The sequence below is a fragment of the Pimephales promelas genome, chromosome 2, assembly GCF_988280905.1.
Source record: "Pimephales promelas chromosome 2, fPimPro1.hap1.1, whole genome shotgun sequence".
Lineage (NCBI taxonomy): Eukaryota > Metazoa > Chordata > Actinopteri > Cypriniformes > Leuciscidae > Pimephales > Pimephales promelas.
The window spans coordinates 48,430,195-48,458,082 of NC_142770.1; the positions used below are offsets into that span (position 1 = coordinate 48,430,195).

Here is a 27,888-nt window from a genome sequence, read left to right on the forward strand (position 1 = left end):
TGGCTGCAGCTTTTGTGGCTGCATGCAGTTTTGAACTTTATTGTGTCCGGCAGGTAAAAGCATAACATATTTTCCTATAAATCACATGATCTTCAGTAATAGGTGTTGGCTTCGTAGCCTATAAAAGCGCTTTCTGATCTTGTTCTTTGTATAGCCTAGTTCTTATCGGTTGAAGTAGGACAGACTTTTACACAGAACATATTGTAAGTACAATTTTACTGAATTATAACATAGTCTAATATTGTATATACAATGCATAAGAGAAATAAGGTAAATATTTTTTTACATTTATTTACATGTTTTTTTTTTTATTATTAGCATCAATTTCCTGGGTAACCTTGAAGACCTCCACCGTTTGAACGAGTTAAGACATATTCTATACTTCTGTTCTTTGAAAGGTAAAAATACATCATCATATATCCACTGCCTTTTTAGTTTGTCTGTTTTAATTTTACTGTTACTTGGGCGTTATACTTTCTCGTCTTCATCCATTTAATTTTGATATTTGGGCTATATAGGCTAGCCTATAGGGGGGAAAAGTTGGGAGTAAAAACAATTTCACATCAAAATTGCTAGGCCTGTACCACAAACAATTACAAAGAAACCACAAGTAACACAATGAATTAAACTTGACATTTTGAAGTAGAAAAACTGATAGTATTTTCTTGAAAAAATGTGTTCCCTTATTATTGGTGGTATGCTTATAGCCTATAGAGCCAGATCTCTTGAAACTAATTTTAAAGTTATTTCTCGTGCCATTTACACGCCAAAAATTTTTTGCGTGCATATTACAAAACTAAAATATATAAGTTTCGTGCTAGCATGTGTGGATCAAGAGCCCCAAATCGGCTACCATCACAATTCAAAATGTGACATTGATTTATATTACAGTTCAATAAACAATTATATTAGGCTAATATTAAGTCACTTGCATTTAAGACGCAATATTGATTTGTTGTTGTTTGGAACGATCACAGCAGAGCCATAACGCATCTCACAGGAACACTCAACCGTGTTCCATTCCTGAATCAGCCGTTTGAACGACTCGTTTGAATAAATGACTCGCTCATTAAGACGTCGCCTGACGCCACCTAGGCCTGGTGGTTTAGTTTCGTGTTTAAAAGTATGATTCTTTACATTTCTTTGTGTTCAAAAAATATTTAAGATCTAAATTTTACGTGATGCAGTTGTATTTTTGTCTGTGTAAATTATTTCATTTGATTGGTGCGTTTAGCATCTTATTATTCTATATTAGCCTAATGTATTGATCAAATTTAAGAATTTGAAATGAAAGATGAAGCGGCTATATTGAAAATGATTAGGGTAAAATGCCCTTTATAAAGGTTAAAATATCATACATATGCAGATTTAAATAGGATGTGTCAACAGTGATGATAATATTGATTTGGAATAAATTGTATTTACAACACGCATAAAAAAAACTTTTTTTTTCCTGGACAAGCATATTTTTTTACTCGGACAAGTGAATGACCAACCACAAGCTAGACGCTTGATCTCTCTCTGTTGGAAAGATGTCAAGAGCCCTTCTATTGGTCGATGGCTGAAAGAATTATCAACATGCCTTATCCTTGAAAAGTTAACATACACAATGAAAAAGAAATCAGCCGAATTTAAGGAGATCTGGAATCCCTTTCTTGCATTTTTGGAGAATTGTGAGGCCGAGGAAACTCTGGAAACTTGAAGGTCATATATACCTAATTGCCTGTATTTCCTAAGCTATGTATGATTATTATATAATGTCGTTATCCAGTGCGTTGGTTGTTTTTTTTTTTTTTCTTGGGGGTGGGGGGAGTGGATTCTTTTCTTTTATAGTTTGATTGTTAAACGCTTTGTTAAATTTATTTGTTAAATGTAAATGTAATCCTTGTTAATTGTAAAAATTCAATAAATACATGTTTATAAAAAAAAGTGAATGACCAACCGAAGGACAAGCAAATGAAAAGGCTTAAATGAATCATACAAATATATCAGGGCTCAACATTGTCTGCAAATAAACTTGTCTTTGGGAAGCCATAAGTTATAGTGGCAAGAATAACTTTGAAACATTTGGGGGTGGTTTCTAGCTTGTTCCGCCCTCCTACGTAGGCTACTTGATTTTCCTTCAGAACTGTAATAATACAGGTTTGCTGTATTATTAAGGCTTGTTTGAGATGCGCCCCCTTGCCACTGTAATAATAATACAGGTTTGCTGTATTATTAAGGCTTGTTTGAGATGCGCCCCTTTGCCGCGCCTGAAATGTATGCGAGAGTAGGCGGCTGTGAGAGAAGGAGTGAAAAAAGCGCAGGAAAGCCGGACAGACTCGCTTCTCGCAGTGGATCAGACAGCTGTGAGATCGGTCCGGGATCAAAGGCGGATATCACGGGATTCACGCTCGTGCATGGTGCTGCTAATAAGCTGGATGTAATTTAAGTTCTGTTGCTTTTATATGAAAATAAATATAATGAACAAGACACCCAAAGTGTTATTTAATTACATTCCAATTACATTTAATTACATGTGTGTTTATCAATATTTTTTTTCTTTAATACAGACGTGTTTTTATATTTTAATAATATGTTTTAATAAAAATGACATTACATAACCCATATGACACTGTCAGAGAGCTTATTCACCCATATGTAAGTGGTTCTCAAAGTGGGTGCCGCGGCCTGGGGTGCTGCCGTGACAACTGGCTAGGGGTGCCGCAGAATCTCAGTTATTTTCCAATGTAAACAGCCTAAAATTAAAGCTGCAAGCAGCGATGGGCGGGCCCTCGCACCTGTAGCGCGTCGGGGTGTGAGGCGGCCGCATTGTATATTCTGCAGCTCAGCCAGTGCGGCTGTGCATTTGCTACGCTGCTTCGTTAAAGGTCACTTCCTGTTGCCAGTAGGTGGCGCTATGACTGTGGGTGTGTGGGCATGTAGATTTGTTCAGGGCAGGACTCCTGTCAAATGTGTAAAATTTCATGCAGAACTGGGCATTTACAGCCAAGTTACTACAACTTCCTGTTTCATGGCGAATCATCGACGCCACGGACACGCCCATCGACGAAAGCGCGCAGATAGCACAAATTTACATCGTCAATGCCTTTAGAAGGCACAGCAGAAATTTGAAGTTCATCCGACTAAATCCCTAGGAGGAGTTAGTTACAGTACGTTATGAGTAAATCATCCAAAAATGGCGGTAAAATTAGAAATGGCCGACTTCCTGTTGAGTTCAGGGCATCGCTCCAAGAGACTTTTCTGTGCGTCTGGACATGGTAGATGTACCACAGAAATTACGTACATGTCGGTCAAACATGCGACGGGGGCTGCTTCTTTAAAGGTCACTTCCTGTTGCCACTAGGTGGCGCTATGACTGTGGGTGAATGTGGACATGTAGATTAGTTCCGGGCAGGACTCTTGTCAAATGTGTAAAATTTCGTGCAAATCTGGGCATTTACAGTCAAGTTACTACAACTTCCTGTTTCATGGCGAATCATCGACGCCACGGACACGCCCATCGACGAAAGCGCGCAGATAGCACAAATTTACATCGTCAATGCCTTTAGAAGGCACAGCAGAAATTTGAAGTTCATCCGACTAAATCCCTAGGAGGAGTTAGTTACAGTACGTTATGAGTAAATCATCCAAAAATGGCGGTAAAATTAGAAATGGCCGACTTCCTGTTGAGTTCAGGGCATCGCTCCAAGAGACTTTTCTGTGCGTCTGGACATGGTAGATGTACCACAGAAATTACGTACATGTCGGTCAAACATGCGACGGGGGCTGCTTCTTTAAAGGTCACTTCCTGTTGCCACTAGGTGGCGCTATGACTGTGGGTGAATGTGGACATGTAGATTAGTTCCGGGCAGGACTCTTGTCAAATGTGTAAAATTTCGTGCAAATCTGGGCATTTACAGTCAAGTTACTACAACTTCCTGTTTCATGGCGAATCATCGACGCCACGGACACGCAAATCGTCGAAAACGCGCAGATAGCACAACTTTACATCGTCAATGCCTTTAGAAGGCACAGCAGAAATTTGAAGTCGATCCGACTAAATCCCTAGGAGGAGTTCGTTAAAGTACAGAGTCTGTAAATCGTCCAAAAATGGCCGCCAAATTCAAAATGGCGGACCTCCTGTCGAGTTTAGGGTAAGGGTTCTTGAGACTTTTTTGTGCATCTTGATATGATACACGTCCCCACCAAATTTCGTGCATGTAGGTTGAACGTGGACGAGGGGCTAATTTTTTCCAATTTTCTAGGTGGCGCTAGCGTGCCATTTTGCCCCGCCCATCCGCGAAACCCACAAAATACAAAATTTTTCACCAGTCCTGACATGCGTGCCAAATTTGGTGAGTTTTTGAGCATGTTGCGGCCCCGAAAATGGCACTTACTTTGCAGAAAAAAATAAAAATAAAAAAAATAAAAAAATAAAAAAATTTAAAGCTGCAAGCAGCGATGGGCGGGCCCTCGCACCTGTAGCACGTCGGGGTCTGAGGCGGCCGCGTTTCATTTTCTGCAGCTCAGCCAGTGCGGCTGTGCATTTGCCACACTGCTTCGTTAAAGGCCACTTCCTGTTGCCAGCAGGTGGCGCTATGACTGTGGGTGAATGTCGGCATGTAGATTTGATCAGGGCGGGACTCTTGTCAAATGTGTTAAATTTCGTGCAGATCTGGGCATTTACAGCCAAGTTACTACAACTTCCTGTTTCATGGCGAATCATCGACGCCACGGACACGCCCATCGACGAAAACGCGCAGATAGCACATCTTTTCATCGTCAATGCCTTTAGAAGGCACATCAGAAATTTGAAGTTGATCCTACTAAATCCCTAGGAGGAGTTCGTTAAAGTACGGAGTGTGTAAATCGTCCCAAATCGGTCGCCGAATTCAAAATGGCGGACTTCCTGTCGAGTTTAGGGTATGGGTTCTTGAGGCTTTTTTGTGCGTCTTGATATGATACACGTCCCCACCAAATTTCGTGCATGTAGGTTGAACGTGGACGAGGGGCAAATTTTTTCCAATTTTCTAGGTGGCGCTAGCGTGCCATTTTGCCCCGCCCATCTGCGAAACCCACAAAATACGAAATTTTTCACCAGTCCTGACATGCGTGCCAAATTTGGTAAGTTTTTGAGCATGTTGCGGCCCCGAAAATGGCACTTACTTTGCAGAAAAAAAAATAAATAAAAAAAAATAAAATAAAATAAAATAAAATAATCCTAACAGTTTCAATAGGGTCCTCGCACTGTTAGTGCTCGGGCCCTAATAACTATCGTAACATATAGGCTAATAACCTTTTACGCCATTTTTTTAAAATAATATCAAAACACCAACATATGAATGTCCAAAAGAAAACGAATAAGCGAAAAAATCCTATTATTTCATACATTTAAAGTTGAAATGTTTATTTACCGCTAATTGGACTGTTATCGGGAGAGAATCGACCCGTTTCCTCTGCCCTTTGTAATGGGCTCAATTGTATATTTCACGCAGATTGACAGAACAGGACAAATGGATAAATGTATTCTTGCGGTCGGCGTTACGTCACTAATCATGTGACCTGCATAGCAACCGGCCACGAAGGGTAAAACAAACCGAATGCCCGAGGCAAATCAAAAAGGTATCTATTCACAGAAGTTTTGCTGTGGATTATGTCAGTTATGGATACTAACGGACTACTTTGTATTAATAATGAATGATATCTGTGTATGCGGATGTATATATGTCGGTGGTGAGAAGTGAATAATAAAACACTCATGTAAGGCTTTGTGACTTGCTAACGTTACATGTCTGTGAAAGGCGCTAGCAGCTAACTATATGAATTTATATCTTCTTCATCTGTTATTACATAATGTCGTATCAATATATAGACAGTCTCCTAGCGCCTGCATTGACCAGGTACAACAGAAAGCTGTCGCTTGTAGGTTTAACATTACAATCTTGTCCCTATCGGCATCCAGCTGAGTCTTGGTACAACAACCCAAAAGCATGGCCCACCTCATCAAATCCCCTGAACACCATGTGTACATACCATGTGTCCTACACTTGCAGTCATGTTTAAATACCAATCAAGCATCGATTACATATTAACTATGTTATCGATTTTTTTTATTCATTAAAACAAAACTGTTCATTCAAAAGCACTGTGTTACAAAGTGGCGTTGCTGTAATGAGCTCAGTCTGTCAGTGGCACAACTTGTAGCTACAATGTCAGTGAGGGACACAGTTTATTAGAAAAAAGCCAAAAAAGGCTAACACAAAAATACTAGTGCATTTCATTGTTGCTTATCGGTGTAGAGCTGCCGACCATTATGCATAGCAATGTCATAACATAGCAGAAAATTGAGTGGCCATCCCTGCAGTGGTATTATTTTGTTATTCTTTGATTTGTCCCTCAATTTGTCCATTCATTTGAGATTACATTTCTATTTAGATTCATTTTAGACGCGTATTTATCTCCCGCTTTCGTGTAGCTTAATGGCGGGGGCTTGTTTGTTTTACCCTTCGCCGCGTTGCTATGCGCGCACAGGAGTAAAAGTCCCGGATGTCCGACCTTGAGAATCGGTTTAAACAAAAGAAAAGCAGAAATGTCACAGCCCAGAAGACCGACAGTCTTTCTCTTTTTATTCACTTAACATAAATAAATACATAAAACAAAAGACCGTCTTTCTTGGCTTCAATTAACATGTGTTTTTCTAAAACATAAAACAAGAGATAGTCTTTCTTGACCTGACTCGCGATCACTTGTGAATGAGCCAGAGAGAAATGCACATTTCAAATGGATTACATAAGCAGAGAATAGTCTGTTCCCTTTCGAAGGGAACTCAACAATACGTCGAATGACGCAATGGGGAACGCCTCAAGCCTTGTTTATACTCGACGCGTTTGCAAGAGCGCGAAGGGCGCGCGCCAAAAATGACGTCATTGTGGTGTGGGCGGCATGTTTATGATCATCCTAGTATAGTATTCTATTATTACAAGCATGTTTATGATCATCCTAGTATAGTATTCTATTATTATTTCTGTTTTACATTAAGCGCCATCTAATGTCAGGGAATGAATTTGCATGTTCACTCAGCTCATCGTCAGCGAAAAACGCTTGGGTGTGAACACAAAAAACGCGTTGAAAAACGCTGACGAATAACGCGCGCTGATATTCGTCCCGGTGTGTACGGGCCTTTACATTACTCAAATATTTTGAAGAGAGAACATAAACTGACAGTTTTAATAGCCTTTCTATTAGTGCTACGCTGAATATATACAAAGGTTACTTTTCCAATTACTTTCCATCCGTCCCCAGGATTGGTTTGCAGCGATCGACCTGAAGGACGCGTACTTTCATGTCTCGATTCTGCCTCGACACAGACCGTTTCTTCGGTTTGCGTTTGAGGGTCGGGCATATCAGTAAAAGGTCCTACCCTTCGGCCTGGCCCTGTCGCCCCGCATCTTTACGAAGGTCGTGGAGGTGGCCATTGTTCCCATGAGAGAACATGTCGTTCACATAATGGCTCACTCGCGAGATCTGTTGTGCGATCACAGGGACCTGGTGCTCCAGAACCTCCCTTTTGCCATTTGGGGCTTCAGGTCAACCGGGACAAGTGCAAACTTTGCCCCACGCCGAGGATCTCTTATCTCGATATGGAGCTGGAATTGGTCAACCAGACTGCGCACCTCACCAAGGAGCGCGTCCAGTCAGTGGTCAACTGCCTCAGGTCCTTTCGAGGCAGGTCAGCGGTCAAACTGAAGCAATTTCATAGGCTCCTGGTGCATATGGCAGCCGCAGCCGCAGTAACACCGCTTGGCCTGTTGCATATGAGACCGCTTCAGCGCTTCCGCTTCATTATCGAGTCCCGAGATGGGCGTGGCAGAGTGGCACGTTCCAGTTCAAAGTCACCCCCCACTGTCGCCAAACCTTCATCCCTTGGTCGGACCCTGCGTTTCTACGGGCCGGAGTGCCCCTAGTCCAGGTGTCCAGGCATGCTGTAGTCTCCACAGATGCCTCAGCCATTGGATGGGGGGCCACGTACAACGGGCATGCAGTCTCAGGTCTGTGGACGGGGCCTCAGCTGCATTGGCATATCAACTGCCTAGAGTTGCAAGCAGTACGATTAGCCTTGTGCCGCCTCAAAGGGTTGCTTCGTCACAAGAACGTACTGGTCAATTCAAACAGCACTGCGGCCGTTGCGTACATCAATCATCATTGTGGTCTACGCTCCTGCCGTATGTCGCAACTCGCCCGTCATCTCCTCCTATGGAGTCAGAAGTTTCTGAGGTCGCGTCGTGCTGTTCACATCCCGGTTGCGCTCAACCCTCTATGCGTTGAAGTGGAACCTGTTGGTCATTTTGTGCTCTTCCCGCTGGGAAGACCACCGAACTTGCCCGATCAGTGTCGTGCTTTCCTTCTTACAAGACGGGTTGGAGCGAAGGCTGTCTCCCTCCACCCTCAAAGTATATGTGGCCGCAATAGCCGCCCATCATGATGTGATTGACCGAAACTCGTTAGGGAAGCACGACCTGATCATCAGATTCGTTAAAGGAGTAGTTCAATTTTAAAAAAACTTTTGGTGATAATTTATTCACCCCCATGTCATCCAAGATGTCCATGTCTTTCTTTCTTCTGTCGTAAAGAAATTAAGGTTTTTGATGAACACATTCCATTTTTCTCCATATAATGCACTTTACTGGTAACCAAACGGTTCAAGGTCCAAAAGACAGTTTCAGTGCAAACTGCAAACTGTTCAAAGGGCTTTAAACGATTCCAGACGATGAATAAGGGTCTTATCAAGCGAAACGATCATTCATTTTAAAAAAATAACAAAGTTTAAGTTTTATAAGCTCAAATGGTCGCCTTGCTGTTCTGTGATGCGCGTTCGTGACTCTCCTGTTCGAACTTGTTCATCAAAATGAACGAATCTTTTCCAGAGTCAATTCGTTAATTTTGTTTGTTGAATGAACCAAATGACACAAAAAAGATGAGTTCATTTTGATAAACGAGTTCGAACAGGAGAGTCACGAACGCGCCTCACAGAACAGAGCAAGGCGACCATTTGAGCTTATAAAACTTAAACTTTGACCCTTATTCATCGTCTGGAATCGTTTAAAGCCCTTTGAACAGTTTGCACTGAAAGTTTCTTTTGGACCTTGAACCGTTTGGTTACCAGTAAAGTGCATTATATGGAGAAAAATCCTGGAATGTTTTCATCAAAAACCTTAATTTCTTTTCGACTGAAGAAAGAAAGACATGGACATCTTTGACATGGGGGTGAGAAAATTATAAGCAAAAGTTTTTTTCAAAAGTGAACTCCCCCTCGTGATTTGCACCCTGTACCCTCTTGGGACTTAGCCCTGGTGCTGAGAGCGCTTCAAAGACCCCCATTTTAGCCCTTAAATGATATAGAGCTAAACATTTTGTATGAAAAGACTGCTCTTCTATTGGCTCTGGCTTCCTTCAAGAGGGTCGGGGATCTGCAGGCTTTTTCGGTCGACGAATCGTGCCTAGAGTTCGGACCGGGCCTTTCTCACGTTGTTCTGAGACTCCGGTTCGGATATGTGCCCAAGGTTCCTAAAACTCCATTTGTAGATCAGGGAGTGAACCTGCAAGCGCTGCCCTTGGAGGAGCCAGACCCAGCCATGGCTTTTCTCTGTCCCATACATGCACTACTTTGTTATGTAAACAGAACGCAAAGCTTCAGGACCTCAGAGCAGCTCTTCATCTGTTACGGAGGCCAGCAGAAGGGGAAGGCTGTCTCCAAGCAGAGGTTAGCCCACTGGCTAGTGGATGCTATTGTCTGGGCTTATGATTCCCAGGACGTTCCTTGCCCTCCCAGGTTGACGGCCCACTCCACTAGGAGTGTCGCTTCCTCCTGGGCCTTGGCGCAAGGCGCCTCGCTGACAGATATCTGCAGAGCTGCGGGCTGGGCGACACCTAACACATTTGTCAGGTTTTATAGCTTACGTGTTGAACCATTTTCCTCCCGTTTACTCGCTACGGCCAGCCTGGATGCCAGCCCGAACCCCGCCCACAACATTTTTTGGTCTGGAAGTTCGGTCTGGACTCGATCCATTGAGGAGTAATTATGATCAGTCAAAAAATGTTCGGGCCAATCAAATTGCCAGGGCGGGCTTTATACGACACGTTATCAAAGAGCACTTAACTGGTTTCCCTCAAAGATGACTGCAGCTGGAGAATTGAGATGTATAGATTCCGCTGTCATGTCTGTTGTAAAATAAATAGACAGCGCATTAATTTTAATAGACGAACAGAAAACTGCAATCAAGGCATTTGTCGATCGGAAAGATATTTTTGACGTCCTTCCAAAATGATTCGGCAAAAGTATAACGTAGCTCCGATGGTCGCTAAGAAGATGGGACGCAATGAAAAGCTTGTGGTCGTTGTGGTTTCTCCTTTGGTCGCACTCATGGAGGACCAAGTAAAAGAAGCAATTCATATCGTTTCAAATCAGCTTTACAAAAAGTAATATTTTATAAGCTTTAATATTGAGCAGTTTTTTAGTTTGGGAGCAGTTTTTAGAGCAGTTTGCCACTTTTAGTGAGCAATGGGCATGACTGCATGAAATCACTGATATTGCAAAAACTTTTTTTGTTGTTGTTGTTTTTTTACTAAAACATATGTTATGTCGATCTATGGCAAATTATTAATGTGCTCAAGAGCGTATTTAAACAAATGTTTATATCACTTCTCTGCTGGGTATTTTTAATAATTTTTGAATTAAGCCTGCTGCAGGTTCTAGCCTATTGCACAGATTTAAAGCAGTTTTTTTATTTTTATTTTTTTTTTATAGTAATGCAGCAATGAATGTTTAATATTTGAAACTATTTTCATCCCATAAAGGCTACATACGCAGATTATAACATGAACACACAATGCGGGGGTGAAGAAATAATTTAATAGGCTACCTGATGTCACAAATAGTAATGTAAACTGGTTGACACTTATTTAGGTCTAATAGAAACATTTAAAAACTATAACATACACCTATACAAAAAACAATATAGGCCCTCATTTTATTAGGTAAACAAGGAAACATGAGTTTTCCATTTAAACATTTTATTTACATTTTTGAACCAAATAATACAAGCATTGGACAAATCTCACTAAAAAAATTTGTAACATAATAAAAGGTGGTGCTTTCAAATTCAAACTCAACTGCTTGCCTCCGGGTTTAAAATTTAAAACTCTATGGGCTTCTCCCTTGACTTTATGCCTCCACGTTCCCCCGATTACCTGTGAGTAGGGATGGGCGATACGGCCTAAAATCCATATTGTGATATACATTGCAGCCTCTTGCGATAACGATATATATCACGATATATATAACGATATATAAATTATAATAGAACCATCACAACAGGTTAGATAGACATTAAGGAAAGCTAAACTGCTAAATGTATTTGTTTTAAAAAGAAACGTTTTGAGAACATTTATTATGCAAAACTGTAGTTATACAACATAATGTTGCAGATGAATAAAATTCAAGTACACTAGCTGCAGAGACTTTAACAAAGAATAAGCTTAAAGTATTGGGTTTCTTTACTTTAGTGCATGCCTGTTCACATATACTCCGTGTGCAGTGCATATGTGGTGTGTGTTGCGGTGTGTGTGTGTGTGTGGTGCAGGAGCAGCACGCGCTATTGTGCTTTCACATGCGTTTGCACTGTGCAACTGATCTACGGCTGGACGACAAACAACATTAATCCTCTATTTTTATTTCAAATCACTATTTTTATTATCAGTGTCTTTTATAAAATAATATAAAAGAGTTTCAGCATTGCGATTCTATTTGTATACAGACAGTAGTAATACGCACTCTTTCACTCTTAGGCTATTCACTTTTAAACTTAATAGGCCTACGCTTAAAAACGTAGTATTCCTTCTACATAGATTTATATATTAAGTTGCTCAAGCAAGTGGCAAAACATTTATACATTTATGGTAACATCGCAAACGTTTTAAATTAAATCACAATTGACAAAAACACCTCTCTCATACCTTTTCTTTTGCATTTAAATCTTTTTTTTAACAAGAAATATTGCAGTCACAAAGAACTTGTTTCACAAAGAGACAAGTGCATCCATTATGCCGTGTTGCTGAGGTAATGTTACTGTGTAGTTTCCTTGCTTTAATTACCTTGTGTTATGTTGCAGATCAGTTTAACCCGTTTACATTTTCTAGTTGTTGGAAATACTGGTTAACTGTTTTTTTTTTCTTAATATTTTGTGACTTTTTTTCTCATTTATCATGGTGAACATGCATGCAAAGTTTCAACATGCTGATGTGTTTTGACATATACAAACAAAATTACTGTTACGTTTGTGATGTTCGCGGGTCAATTTGACCCACATATTTTAAAGCTCTAAAGCAACTGTACCAACCCAAAATAATAACAATGTTTGGTTATATGTTGTTATTTTGTATTTTTACAACCGTATTAAGCAAAAAAAAAAAAAAATAGCTTTTCCATACGTTTCAATACAGAAAAATATTTTGTCAGCCAGAGATGGCAAAAATGAGCTATCATTTATTTATTTCAAGTTACCCGAAATAATATTAAACCTTTGTTTTTTTTCTTGATATTTTGTGACTTTTTTTTTTATCTATCATCATGAACATGCATGCAAAGTTTGAACATGCTGCTGTGTATTGACATATACAAAAAATAATAATATTACGTTTGTGGTGTTCGCGGGTCAGTTTGACCCCCATAGGTCAATAGGTCAAATTCAATAGCAACTGTACAGACACAAAATAAAAAACATTTAATTACTTATTTTACTGTCAATCTTTGGGAGCTATTTTTTCTGCTTTCTATGTTGAAGTCTCATGCCACACTAAGCAAAATTGTGCGAAAGCTCATTATTCACTCACAGGGGATTGAGAAACCAAACATAACAAAAACATACATACAATAAATGTTTTTTATAAATTTTTTGACTCTGTAATGCTGCATTTGAAAATCCCACAAACATTTTGGTTAAAAGCTAGGTATTTCAGATTGAATATAGAAATGAGAGCTTATTTTACTCTGTGTCTGACAAAGATTTTCATCTGTAATTTGCAAATAATTTGATAAATTTGATAAATAATTAAACACTGTAATTTTAGCTTTTTCAATTGTGTTTGGTTAGAGCACTTTTAGATACACATGCACATTAGAATGAAACATTTTCATTATACTTCATTTTATATATACATATATATATATATATATATATATATATATATATATATATATATAAATTGAATTGTTCAGTTATGATGTTCAAAGCATAAAATGTAAAAAAAAAAAAATTTAAACGTAAAATATATGCATAAAAGTTAGTATACTGTTTATTTCCAAATTTTGTCAGAATAAAACTGTTTTAAAATATGGTTAATTTTTTTTTTCATGAATTATATTTTCAGAAATGTTGTTTTGTAATGTTTGACAAATGTTGATATTAAAAGTTTACAGTTTGTATCTAAATCTTTGGGGGTTTTTTTTCATAGTGTGATTTTTAAGGAATTGTATTGAATCCAATTAGGCTCAATTTGACCCGGTCTATAAACGGTGTGCACAGAAATCGAACAGTTTACAAGGGTTAAAGTTAAAAAGAAAATGATTGAAAAATAGTAAAAAACTTTTAAGATTACTATATTTTCATATCAATCCATGTTCATTTTGACCATGAACCATGCGCTGTCACTTTAATTCAGCACGCACAGCACAGCAAAAATAGACTGTTTCGAAACGACCGCTGCACTGCTGTATACGCACTGCACCTGTACGCATTGCCGCACCGCATCCAGGCCTGTTAACATGGGTACGGAAAAAATAAACACCCTATTCGCTGCAAACGGAATATGTGTGAAACAGGCGTTAGTCAGAGCTGTTACCCCTACAGAGTATAATTTGCTGCTGCTCATTGGATGGCTTAAATCCGAAACCAATGGATGTTGTACTGGTTTTTTAACCAGCTCTTCCATTTTCGATTTCAACCATGTTTATTCAAGATGACGAATACGATGATGTGTTGCAGTTGGATGCAGCTCGTGGCTCTAAATTTTGCTGGTAGTTTGCGTCAACATGCATTATTGCGATGCAATAGAATTAAAATCCATATCGTAGACCAATTTTGTACCGTTTATATTGCATATCGTTTATATCGCCCATTTACAATCATAGTAACGTAGACCACTGTCATGATGTGGTTTTGTGTCTTGTCAATTTGTATTCAGTTGTTCCCTGTCTAGTTATTATCCCAGGTGTTTCTCATTTCTCACGCCCCCTTGTTACTGTAGAGTTAAGTGCTTCCTGTGTGGTCATAGCATGACTTTATTAAAGTGCCCTTTTTCCAGCCCCCCTTCCAACATCACTTCCTCTCCTCTAAAACCCCTTAACACTACAGTTACCTTGTCTAGCTCGTTTGTCCTGGATTATTTAAGCCCTGTGTTTCTGCCCGGTCTTTGTTGGTTGTTGAATTTATGTATGTGAACATTGGTGTTTTTGAATTCTCGAGTCCTGCTTCTAGTCTTGTATCCTGTTCCTAAGTTTGTTAACAAAGCTACACTGCGTTTGGATCCAGCCTCAGCACTATTTCTCCGCACAGCGTCACAGAACAACCAACCTCAAAATGGGTCCAGCAGTTGTCAGCAACCGGGCTCTGGGAGAATACCTGTCGTCATTCTTGCAAGAGGGCCAGTCTGTCCAAAGGTACTGTCCATTTGCCATCTGGGAGCGCTAGATGATATCCAGCTCATGGGCCTGTTTTTGAATGGGCTGGATTATGGGATCGCTCGATGGATGCCGCGGGACCTACCCAACTGGACTCTTGACCGGTATATAGCTCGGGCTTGTTCCTTGGAGGACCTCTTCTCCATTACTGGCTCGTTTCTACTCGACATCTCCCGAGTTCACATTACCCGCGAAGCCCTCGTCGTCTTCACCGCTGGTTCACGTCAGCCACGACGAGCCTGCGCTTCACCTGTGCATTAACAAGCCCGCGCTTCACGTCAGCCCAGCCGTGCTTCACGTGAGCCCCGCGAGTGAATCTCCTGTTCAAGTGAGCGCTGAATCTCCTGTTCAAGTGAGCGCTGAATCTCCTGTTCAAGTGAGCGCTGAATCTCCTGTTCAAGTGAGTGAGTTGTCCAGCCCAGCGAGTGTGTCTAGCCCTGTGACGCGCCGCCGCAGGAGGAGGAGAAGGAGGACTCGTTCGGTTCGCCAGGCCCCAGTGAGCGTACCCAGACTCCTTGCCCTGCCGGCCCCGCCTCTGCGCCTCGCCCTGCCGGCCCCGCCTCTGCACCTCGCCCTGCCTGTGCCCTTCAAGCTCTGTTCAAGCTGTGCCCTTCAAATCCCTGTGGATTTCCCCAAGTATTTTTTTTTTTGGGGGGGGGGGGGGGGGCAGTAGGTACCCTGTGAGGGCCATGGAGACATGGACCTCGCCTCGTCCTGCTCCGCCCTGGCCCTGGCCTCGTCCTGCTCCGCCCTGGCCCTGGCCTCGTACTGCTCCGCCCTGGCCCTGGCCTCGTCCTGCTCCGCCCTGGCCTCGTCCTGCTTCGCCCTGGCCTCGTCCTGCTCCGCCCTGGCCCTGGCCTCGTCCTGCGCCGCCCTGGCCCTGGCCTCGTCCTGCTTCGCCCTGGCCTCTGCCTCTTCCTGCTCCGCCCTGGCCTCCGCCTCGTCCTGCTCCGCCCTGGTCTCCGGCCCAGTCTGGTATGCCCACGCTCTGTGGCCCAGGCCCGCCTTGGCTACCTCCTGGTCCCGTTCCTCTGCACGGGCCTGGCCCTCCGTCCCTCCCCCAAGACCGTCTCCGCTTCACCGCCCTCCTGAACTTTTTGTTGTTTTTTATGGGCGTCAGGAGCCGCCCATAGGGGGTGGGCTATGTCATGATGTGGTTTTGTGTCTTGTCAATTTGTATTCAGTTGTTCCCTGTCTAGTTATCCCAGGTGTTTCTCATTTCTCACGCCCCCTTGTTACCTTGTCTAGCTCGTTTGTCCTGGATTATTTAAGCCCTGTGTTTCTGCCCTGTCTTTGTTGGTTGTTGAATTTATGTATGTGAACATTGGTGTTTTTGAATTCTCGAGTCCTGCTTCTAGTATCCTGTTCCTAAGTTTGTTAATAAAGCTACACTGCGTTTGGATCCAGCCTCGGCACTATTTCTCCGCACAGCGTCACAACCACGATTTACAACCCAATTTTCCACAAAGAGTTTTGTAATATAAATGTCTCAAAGTAGGTGGTTGAAAGACAAGTTTCGAATAAGGGACCATCTGCAAAGTGCAAAACCAAAACCCGTTTGCACATTTTGTTATGAAAAATATTCAATAACTTCACTGAAACACTGTAATGACACCAAATTCAGTTCACACATCACTGCTTTTCTGCTGGTTATACTACAACACAAATTGTACAATTTTTATGATTATTAATTTTTTTTTTTAAATAACTTCACCTTTTATTGGAAAAATAATCAATAACTTCACTGTTATACGATGTTGTCACAGCCCTTCGTCTGCACCATCCTGTCCGCGTCTCCAGCACTACACTTCCCATGATCCTCTCGTCTGCACACCTGAACTCACTCCCTCATCAGCCTCCCGTTCAGCGTCCTGTTCATCTGTTTCACCTGTCTTCACCTCATTATGTTTGATTCTTCTGTGTATTTAGTTCTCCCTCCTTCAGTCTGTCTTTGTCGGTCAATGTTTGATGTTACTTGGTGTACCCCGTCTTCATGCCTGTATTTATATAATAAATATATCTTCATCGTGATTCTGGACTCAGTCTGCTCGTCTGCCTGCTCAACACCGTGACAGATGTATTGCTATCAAATTCAATAAGCAACTATCATGCAAAGCTAGCTTTGGCTAAAAAAAAAGCTCAAAAACAATATAATTTGTGAGAAGAATATGCCTACTTATTTTATGTGCTATTACTTGTCGAACTAAGTGCTGAAGTGTGACGAGTGGGAGACCAGTGATGTGTAAACTAACTTCTAGATCAATTTAATATTATAAAGCTTGTTTTGAGGAAAATTGAGTTGTAGCTCAGTGTCTGCGTTACCATGATTGTAAATGGGTGTCATTCATGTTTTAACAACATTTAGCTCGATTTATTGGTCCGGAAAGTTTAAATCTGTGAATACCCAGCATGTAACCATTGAAACAATCAGTCTGTGTTTATGCGTCAACGCTAATTGTGTTGAATTAACGTTACAAATTGATGTTGCTTTAGTTTCACTCTTGCACCCTCAGTTAATGTTGAAATAGTGTTTAGATTTCAACAAATCAACGGTAATAGTATTGATTTCGCATTACAGAGTGCATATTTTATCACCATCACTCTTGCATCCTCAGTTAATGTTGAAGCTGTTTAACAAAAAATGGTAATGCTATTGAATCAACATTACACTATGATTGATTCTACATCACAGATGCTGAATCAATATTGAAATTAACAAATATAATCAATGGTAATATTGTTGAATCAACGTTAAACTTGTTGTTGAATCTACATCACTGCTGTTGAATTAACTCTGAAATTAAAGCTGCAGTCCGTAGCTTTTTTTGGGTTAAAAATGACCCAAAATACATATTTCAGAAAATACATAACCAGCCTGTTCAAAACTATCTATGTGTATTACGTGAGTTGTACTTTAACACCCTCGACACGGCAAAGCACTGATGATCAGAATGTTTGAGGAGAGTGTGAGGCTGTCAGTCACCGCGCCGGTGTGGATACTGGCATTCAGAGTCACAGATTATTTTTTTTAGAAGTATGACCAACATAAGAATTTTCACCGGAAAATTTCATCTGAACAAGTAAAAAACATCCACTTTTGTTCTGGTTCTGACATTGCAGTAAATTGCGCTGAATCAGTTATCATATCACGCAAAACTGTGCAAATTATGCTTTGTTCTCAAGTTGTTAATGTTAACAACGTAAGCAAGCATTGCGTGACTACATGTAATGTCCTTCCGATATGTATCCTTGTTTTCGCATGGGTCCGTTTGCAGTCTCTTTTTTTTCTGTAGCCACTGTGAAGTCCGAACGAAGTCTTTTGCATTTTACAGCGGGTGAATCTGTTGTCGCTGGTGATTGTCGTTTGAACCTTTCTGGATCCGCCAACCAAATGATATTTAATTATATCCAGTGCTGTGAGAAAAGACTATAAATCTCGGCTAGTAGGCTACAATGTGACGTAATGACTTAATATAGTCTACTAGCCGAGACTGTTCTTTATGTGTACAGATGTGACGTAATGACGCAAAGAAATGCTTGAATCTCCTGTGGAAATCCACCAGTACCACTGGAATTAAAAACATTATTACAAGCTTACCGCATTAAATCGAGCTACGGCAAGCAGAGTTTTAAACATTGGCTCGTTATGTATTTTCTCAAATATGCATTTTGGATCATTTTTAGGATCCCACAATTACAGATTTGTTTAGTATTATATTATACAAAAACTGAAATGTGTAATTGTTTTGTAGATATAGGCCTAGTGTGTAAATTATAGTATATGTATATGTGATCTATATAATGTCAGAGCGCGTCATTTGACGACTCTGAACAAATCACGTTGTCAGAAATTGGCATTAGCCAATGAGATTGCGCATTTCGAGTTAATCGGCCATTTTACTTCATTTTTTTTTTTTTTTATTAAATCTTAACAAAACAGTACACACAGTAAGACACAAATAAAGTCATTAATACAGAAAACACAATATTAAACAAAAACAGAGCCAGGGGGAGCTTCAAATAAATACATTAATACATTAAAGATGGAGCATAACTGAATGGTTTTAGCAGCCTTCTTATTTTGTGAATCATAAATGGATCATTTTGATGTACTGTTCCGTCTCATTATCAAAAGCAATAAAGGAAGGTTTTGAATTACTAAATTTGGCTTTGTGAATATGATATTTTTCTAAAATGATCAATAGATTAATTAAGTATATTTCTTTTTGTTTTTTACCTTTGTCAACATGGAGACCAAACAGCACATCCCTCCATAGCAAAGAAAAATCAGAGATGAGTTTAACAGAAATATATATCGGGACAGATCTTTCCAGAAACTAATGGTTTAGGGACATTGCCAGAACAGGTGTACCATTGTTTCAGGAACTAGTCCACAGAAAGAGCTGTCAACACAAATGTCAAGCTTAAACCTCAGAAGATATTGCTTAGCAGGATAATACCTATGTATCATTTTGAAAGTGATTTCTCTTACTTTCTTCTTAAGGAGGTATTTGTAAGGAAGGGTCCAAATAATCCCCCAATTCAGGTTATCAACAAAGTTAGACTAATAGGGAACAACATTAGGGATGCATGTGACATCTCTCTGGAATAAAGAGTGAATATTCCTATTATTATTCCTCGTTGTGATTGCGAAACAAATATTACCAACTGAGGTTAACTTAGGGTCCAAAGCTGGTAGGCAAACGGGTTTTCCAGTCCCTTTTAAGAGAGTTAAGATACCAGAAGGGATGGCATCCATAACAATTGCGAAATCTCTTGGGGTGATTGGAATGCCAAAAGTTCGAAGGAATTCAGAATAATTTAGCATTACAAACCATTACTAGAAAAATGTTATTATTAAACCAGGCTTTATAAAATAAGGATTTATTCTTGAATTTAATAAGCTGATTATTCCAGATGAAGCACCTATGTGGGGAGAAATTATGTTTGTAGATTAATGACCATACTAAGAGCATTTGTTTATGGAATTTCGATAAAATTAGGGGAATTTTTTCTATTTTATAATCACATAAAAGTAAAAAATCTAGACCACCAACCTAAAATATAGTTTGGAATAAAATTCCAGGTAGATGTAGGATTTTATCCAATTTATTTTAAAAGTATAATTGAGGGTTGTAAAATCAAGAAAGTTTAGACCACCACGTTCAAAAGTGTTCATAATAACAGATTTTTTCACATAATGAGTCTTGTTTTTCCAAATGAAATTGAAAAGAAACTTATCAATTGAATTACAGAGCTTTTTTGTTGACAAATAAGCGGATAGCTGCATATGTAAGACGGGATAAACCTTCTGCCTTTGTCAACAAAACTCGTCCTTTCAAGGATAAATCCCTCTGCAGCCATTGATTTAACTTTTTCTTTGTCTTATCACTAATTAAATTAAAGTTTACAGAGCATCTATCCTCCTCATTTTTAATAATCTTTGATCGGTATGCTACAGAGATCTGGGAGGTATCGCTTTCTTTAAGGGAAAAAGTTCACACTTCTTCAGATTTAAGCAAAGTCCAGAAGCTGCGGAAAATAACTCTATTGTTTTGATAGCGATTGGTACTTGGCTGGCATTTTTAAAAAATAATGTAGTATCATCTGCTAGTTGGGAGAGAATAACTTCTCTATCTGCAATTGAAATACCTTTTAAAGCACTATTTTTAATATGAGTGGAAAGAAGTTGAGTACACAAAATTAATAGGTAAAAGGAGGCAGGGCAGCCCTGTCAGGTGCCTCTTTGCAACTCAAATCTCAGTGATGTCCCACTTTTTAATTTGATAGAGCTATTGCCATTGCAGTACAATGTTCTAACAGCATTACAAAAAAAAAAAAAAAAAAAAAATCCCCAAAACCAAATTTCTCAAGGGTTTTAAATATAAAATTATGCTCTACTGTGTCAAAGGCTTTATAGAAGTCTAAGAAAAAGATAAAGCTATCATCAGGACATAAAAATGAATAATCAATTATATAAGACAAGCCGATTATTATTTGAGGTGTGTCTATTTCTCATGAAACCTGATTGGATATCATCAATAATAGGGTCGAAAACATTTTTTAAACATTTTGCAATAATTGAGGCATAAATTTTGTAATCGGTGTTGAATAAAGAGATAGGTCGCCAATTCTCTATAAACAGTGAATCCTTTTTAGGTTTGGGGATTAACGTAATTAAGCCTTGGGTCAGTGAGGGGGGAAAACTTTTTTCAATACTTTCTAATATTACTTCAAGCAGAAAGGGCGCTAAGTCTTGTGTAAAAGCCTGATAAAATTCTGCAGACAGGCCATCAACTCCAGGAGATTTGTTATTTTTACAATGTTCAATTGCAAAAGTAATTTCCTGCAAAGTTATAGGGTCATCGCAGAGTTTCCTATCATCTTGAGAGATCGGAGTGACGATCAGAGAGTTCAAGAATTTAGTGGATGATTGATGGCAATATTTGGATTTGTATAGATTTCTATAGAATTCCGCACAGAAAAAAAGCTATATTTTTTGGATTATCAGTTACAGTATTATTAATATTAAGTTGATTAAATTAAGTTTCCCATGATATCTTTCTAAGCCGAAAAAATAGGCAGAGTTCTGCTCCCCTTCTTCCATCCATCTTTTTCTTGACCTTATAAAGGCACCTTTTGCTTTGTTGGAGTAAATCTCATTTAATTTAAGTTGTTCCGAAATTAAAGTTAACCGTTCCTCTTCTGATATATCTGCAGGGTCCTTCTGGTAAAAGGTAAATATATTAGAGACCACTCTTTCTTCCTTCAATTTACGATTTTAGATAACATACTACCAATATACCTAAAATATTGGCCAGCTTTAAATTTCAGAAGTTCCCAATTGCTACCAAAAGCACCCTCGGATATTGCTTTATTCCAGAATTTCAATATTATTTTTTTAATGTCTGATTTTACCTCATCACGTTTTAGAAGCGAACTGTTTAATTTCCAGTAGGCATTCCTACATCTTGAGGAAGGGGCAGATTGTAATGGGATAGATATGTAGACAGCATTATGATCTGTTAATGGGGTTGTGATGATATTAACTGAGATTTTATCAATATTCAAATGATCAGAAACTAACCAGTAGTCCAATCGTGAACGTCTGGTGGCACTTCTATTACTCCAAGTAAAAGCATTTATGTCAGGATTGTTAAATCTCCATACATCAACCAAATTAAATTTTTGCATAAATAAAGTTAAATTAGCATTTACTGCAGTGGAAACACGTGGAGGCCAACAGTCAATATTGTGATCCAGAATCATGTTAAAATCCCCCCCTATTACTATACCTGAATTTGGAAAGTTATTAAGGGAATTTTGTATATGTTTCTCTAAAGTCTCATGCAATATGTCGTCTCATGGTTAGAATTATAACCATATATGTTGATAACTATCAATGTAAAATTTTCAATGGTTAATACTTGAAAAATAAAATGACCTGAAGTATCAGTGACAGATAGAAGAATAGTTCCTGGAAAGTTATATTTTAGAGTCGCAACACCAGCAGAATGTTCAGACCCGTGAGCCTGCCACAGATCATTTCCCCACTGGGATCTCCATAATCTACCATCTTCCGGAACTGAGTGTGACTCTTGAATGAAACAGAAATCAGATTTGTGCTGCTTGACAAACAAAAATAACGCCTTGCGCTTAACAATATTCCTTATCCCCCTGGCATTAAGAGTAATGATAGATAAAGACGTATTAACAACAACAAATAGAACAATGCAAAAAGTAAAGTTTGGATTAAATTAAACTTTAACCATACTGTAAGGAGCTGCACCACTTAACTTAAATGAAAGGTGCAAAACGAAACTTAGTGATACAGTGAAAACTAAAGAGATATCTAGGTTTTCAGACGACAACTTAACACAAAGTTATTAGCAATCAGTAGACATAAAATGTTAGCCTACAGAATATTGAATATTGAATAAATTGAACAGGAGTAATAAAAGTTGTCTTGAAGGTATGTTAAGTTGAGTGTCATTAAAGTGCTCAAAATTCTTATAAAGTGCACATTTTTTCCCTTAGAAAAACAGAGTGGATGACAAGTATTAAGGATATTATGGCTTAACTCGACTTAAGGCACATGTTAACAGGTGTGACGTTTACCACTTTCAGGTAACTGGAAAAAGTTCAGCCCCGTTGGCAAAAGCACGACCACCCACGAAGTAAGCAGCCTTCCCTTGTTCTCGCGCTTTAGCCACCTGTGGCCACAACACCATTCTTCGCTCTCTGACGGCTGGGGACAGGTCTTCGGCAAAACGTAGCTTGTTGTTTTGCAGGAAGGTGGACTTCTTTGCAGCCTTCCATACAGTGTCGCGGTAAATACGAGCACTAAACTGTAGAATTATCCCTCGAGGCTCGGTGGTACCTTTCTTTAGTTGTCCCAGACGATGCACTGAGTCAATAACATCAGGGAGTTTGGCCTTGTGCTCCGGTAGGATTGACTGGCAGATGTGTATAACCTCTTGGTGGACGTTTTGATCTGCTACGTTTTCAGCCATACCGTAGAGACGCAGGTTCCAACGTCACGAATAGTTTTCCAGCTCAGTGATTCGTTGTTCCAGAAGGATCGTCTTTTTCTCTGCCATGTTGACTCGGTCATCAATGTGTGTCACTTTACCTTTCACTTCACGAATCTCAGCGCAGGCAAAATCAACAGTCTTCTTTAGCCCCTCAATCTTTAGAGTATTGTTGGAAATCATTTTCTCCTTACTCTTTTCCAGAGAGTCGATTCTCGTGTTGAAGATGACTGAGATTCTTTGCACAATATCTGCACTGTCTAGATCCACGGAGCACCGCGGCTTCATTTTTTTTGGAGGGAGTTGAGGAAGGAGTTATGGGGAGAGAGGGGAAATCTGGGTCCCCGAGGGAGATCACCGGAAACATCCGCCATACAGTAGTCGTGTAGGTTGTTGACAAGCGGATTGTCTATCGGTACCTGCATGCTGCTGAAGTAGTGGTTTGCTAGCTAGGTAAGCCATTAGCCGAGGTTTTCCTCACGTGTGACGTTAAGAAGCGAAAATTTTACATGATACAAGTTTAACAATAAATAGAGACGGTGCACTCAACTCAGTGTTAATGTATCTCCAAAAACAAATCTAAAGTAACTATGATTCACTAATATGCATGTCTTAGGGTGAACAGCTCCATCACGCACATGCACTCACTCCGCCATCTTGCCCGGAACACCCATTTTACTTCATGATTGGTTGCTGATAAACAGGAAATTACCTGTTCCATATTTGGATCCGACAGCATTACAAATGAGAGGGAGAGCTTTCTAACGGTATATGTGATGGCAGGGACAGCGATGTTATGATTTAGAATGCCAACTTTTGATGAGTTTAGGCAAAATCTACACACGCAAACAGACAAAGTGTAGTAAAATAAAGACCTAAATGTGTATTTTAGACTTTTTTTTCAGCATAAGTCTGAAAGGCATGTTATTGAAGAATAGCCCAAAATCTCAAAATTGACCAGTGAAAAAAAAAAAAAAAAACTATGTTTTTGCCTGCCTTGTCTCGCCCATTTTTCGAACCCATTTTTGATATTAAAATAATATTCATTTTTCCAATGTCCTCAACTTCATGCTGTATGGTAAATGCTTGATGTGTTAACATACAATGTTAATGTGAATTAAAGTTGTTTGATAAAAGAAATATATGTACAGCCATAACATATTACAAGCAGTTTAAAATAACATGTTTTTCTGTTATAACATTACAGAGGGGAAAAATGACTAGTTTAAGTCAAGAATTGAACAAAATGGAAGTCATCAAGAAAGCCATCTTAATTAAAGATGGAAATCCAGCTCAATATCATCTGCAAAAAAGTTCAGACAGATTGGATGAATCTGAACCGTACAGGAAAATTACCTTTGGTGAGAGAGACACAAAAAAAACCCATAAAACCATTCTGATGGTGGGAGAATCAGGAACTGGAAAAACAACCCTAATCAACACGATGATCAACTACATGTTGGGTGTTCAGAGAAAAGACAAGGTTTGGTTTGAGATCACAGATGATCAGAGTGACCGAACATCAGTTCACAGTCAGACCTCCAGCATCACTGTTTATGGGTTTTATCTACAAGAGAGTCAAACTGATCTAACAATCATCGACAGTCCAGGATACGGAGACACACGTGGAGTTGAGAAAGATAAAAATATTGCCATGAGTTTGCTTAGTTTAAGTAGATCCAAAGAAGGGATCAATGAAGTAGATGCAGTGTGTCTGGTGATTAAAGCAGCACAAAATCGACTCTCAGAGTTTCAACAATACATATTTGATGCTGTTCAGTCCTTATTTGGAAGAGATATTGCTGAAAACATTGTTTTGCTCTTCACACACTCAAATGGAATGCCACCAAGAGATGCCCTGACAGCTGTTAAAGAGGCTAAAATCAAGTGTGCAGTGAATGACAAGAGTAAGCCAGTGTTTTTCTTGTTCGACAATTGTCAGGCAGACTCTGCTGATGAAGAATATGAAATGATCCATGAACAATCATGGAATCTCAGTTTTAGAGGAATGGGAGGATTGTTCAAGTTTCTTGAAAACATAAAACCAAAATCCTTAGTGATGACTCAGCATGTTTTACAAAAACGGAAGCAGTTGACCTCAAACATCTCCAATCTCCAATCACGAGTTCAAATGATGGAACAAAAACAAAATGAGCTGAAACAAACTCAGGAAGCTCTGAATCAGAACCAGAAATATGTCAAGAACAATAAGAACTTTGAGTATGAAGTTGAAGTGTCCTATCAAGAGAAGGTTGATATTGATCCTGCTGTGGCATATGAGGCGATGTGCTGCAGTGTCTGTGAGGAGAACTGTCATTATCCAGACTGCTGGTGGGTCAAAGATCTCTCGTGGTGTAGTGTGATGAAAGATAATCACTGTACAGTGTGCACAAAGAAATGCCACTACACCAAACATGTCAAAGAAGCAAAAATATATGTAACAAAGACAAAGAAGGAGACGAGGACATATGAAGATTTAAAGAAGGAATATGATGGGAAGATTGGGGGCAGTGTGTCTGTGGTCCAGAAGCTGAAAGAAGAACTGCAGGAATTACAGATTGAGAAAATAAAGCTGGTAATGGAAGCTTTTAACTGTGTGGAAACTCTGGAGATGATCGCACTCAATGCTGTTTCTCTGAACACAATTCAGCACATTGATTTTCTGATTGAGAAGATGGAGGAAATAAATGAGCCTAAAAAGGCTGAAGCACTGGAAAAGATCAAGAAGAGAGCAAAAGAAGAAAATTGACTGGGATAGTACATCAAATATTTCCAGAAAAAAAGACGGATAATGCAATGAGTTAATGCTGCAAACCTGCTGAAACAATCAAAATAGAACATCATTAGCATATGTTGTGCTTTGGAGACAGGTCTCCTTCAGAAGATGTGATATATATGCTGATATAACAATTAAAAATCTAGTAATCTGTACTATTCCAATACTATGCCTTGAGCCATTTTGTTAAGAAAAAAAAAAGATGTTTGAGGCGGGGCAATTCTTAATAGACATTTCACTTATTTCCTCCACTTCTGGATTCAATAATTTTACAAAGTCATTTTAAATGTTCAATTGTCAATACAAATGAAAATTTTAAAGAACATCACATGAGCTGACTTCATAAATGGATGTTGGTTTTCCAAGGTTTTTGTTTGAACTCACTATTATGGTGATCGGTGTTTCATTTGGTCTGACACTTTATTTCATATATTATTGTAATTCATTTCCTATTAATGCAGTGATGCAACAAGAAAGCTGAGGGTTTTTTTTTTCATTGCAAAGGAAGGGATGTACTGTGTTTGTTTATGTTTGTGTGTAAACTTTTAATTTGGTTAATACAATCCCTCAATGTGTGTGACAAATCAGGTGAAACTCTGAAAATTTGAATATCGTGCAACAGTTCATGTATTTCAGTAATTCAAATTAAAAGGTGAAACTAATATATTTACATATACATATGCATGATTAGACTATGTAATATTCTAATTTTCAGACATTTCAAATTTGGGGTTTTCATAAGCTGTAACCCATAATCATCAAAATTATAACTTTGCACAATGTTCTAATTTTGAGTTTCACCTGTATCCTGCAATTGATTATACTTGATAATTTACATTAGATTAAATTTAATTGTTACCATTGTTGTGTTTTGCATGTTGAATATTGTTTAAGTACTTTCAGTTATTTTTCAGTTACTAAAACTATACTAAATAACCTTTTTCAGGACAACATACTATTCTTATTTCACTTTTTTAAAGGGAAAAGTTTTGTATGCTTTTAAGTCTGACTAATTCTAATTTTATAATGTAGTAGTACTATTTTTTTTCCTTTACTAACTTTTAAAGTTTAAAAATGTTCTTAGTGCATGTAATACAGGACCAACTTGAGGGGGATATTGTGGAATAGCATGGCTATGTTGAATTTCATGGATGCTTTTGTGATTATACTAATAGCCATAATATCTAAATAATGTCATTCTGCTGTTCTAACAAGTTCTAGAGACTGCTTTAGATGGGGATATAATGCATACTATCATCACACATAGGTGTTTATAAAGGTTTGGTATAAAATCAACAAATAGCCAGAAACTGTTGATATGGAGTATAAATATCTTTGTACCTTATTGAAATTTACAGTTGATTGTATTAATTACGTGATTACAATAAAATGGTTAAATAAACATACATAAACCAACATGAACATGTACTGTTTTCTTTCTGGAATACATGAGAATAAAAACAACTTAAAGCAATGAGTAAGCCAACAGAACATAATGGTGACAGCTGTTTTAATTTTGCAGAAGCTTTTTATGATTATGTTCCTTTAACTTGGAAATACAGCAAAATATCTTGCTGGAATATACAAATTTATCATAACTTCATAACCACAACATATTCTTATAACCACAATATGAAAGCTACATTGTACATTAGGGATTATAGGAGCATAGAGCAGGGGCTGGGGGTATTTCAGAAAGCAGGCTATGTGACTTACCCGGTTATGTTTAAGGATAAGTAAGTAAAGATAAGTTGAGAACCTCAACTTTCGGTTCCAAAAACTGAGGTTTTGAGATGAGATCTTTACGACATTAAGAGATGACTTGAACGCACCATATGTGGACGTGTTTTTGTCGGGTGTTGTTG

At 38.9% G+C, this 27,888-nt stretch overlaps 1 protein-coding gene across 4 annotated transcripts; it reads left to right on the forward strand.

Moving 5' to 3' along the window:
- The first annotated feature begins 160 nt into the window (after positions 1-160).
- Positions 161-27,439, forward strand: LOC148997682 (uncharacterized). Of its 4 annotated transcripts, XM_089119076.1 has the most exons (4): positions 161-203; positions 319-398; positions 22,844-22,893; positions 24,455-27,439. In XM_089119076.1, the coding sequence occupies exon 4, from the start codon at positions 24,464-24,466 to the stop codon at positions 25,994-25,996; it is 1,533 nt and encodes a 510-aa protein (XP_088975202.1). In that variant the 5' UTR covers positions 161-203; positions 319-398; positions 22,844-22,893; positions 24,455-24,463; the 3' UTR covers positions 25,997-27,439. The 4 variants fall into 4 exon arrangements, with proteins under 4 accessions (XP_088975202.1, XP_088975199.1, XP_088975200.1 ...); XM_089119073.1 differs by lacking the exon at positions 22,844-22,893 and having other exon boundaries at positions 185-203; XM_089119074.1 differs by lacking the exons at positions 161-203; positions 22,844-22,893 and adding an exon at positions 23,452-23,700.
- Positions 27,440-27,888: the final 449 nt, after the last annotated feature.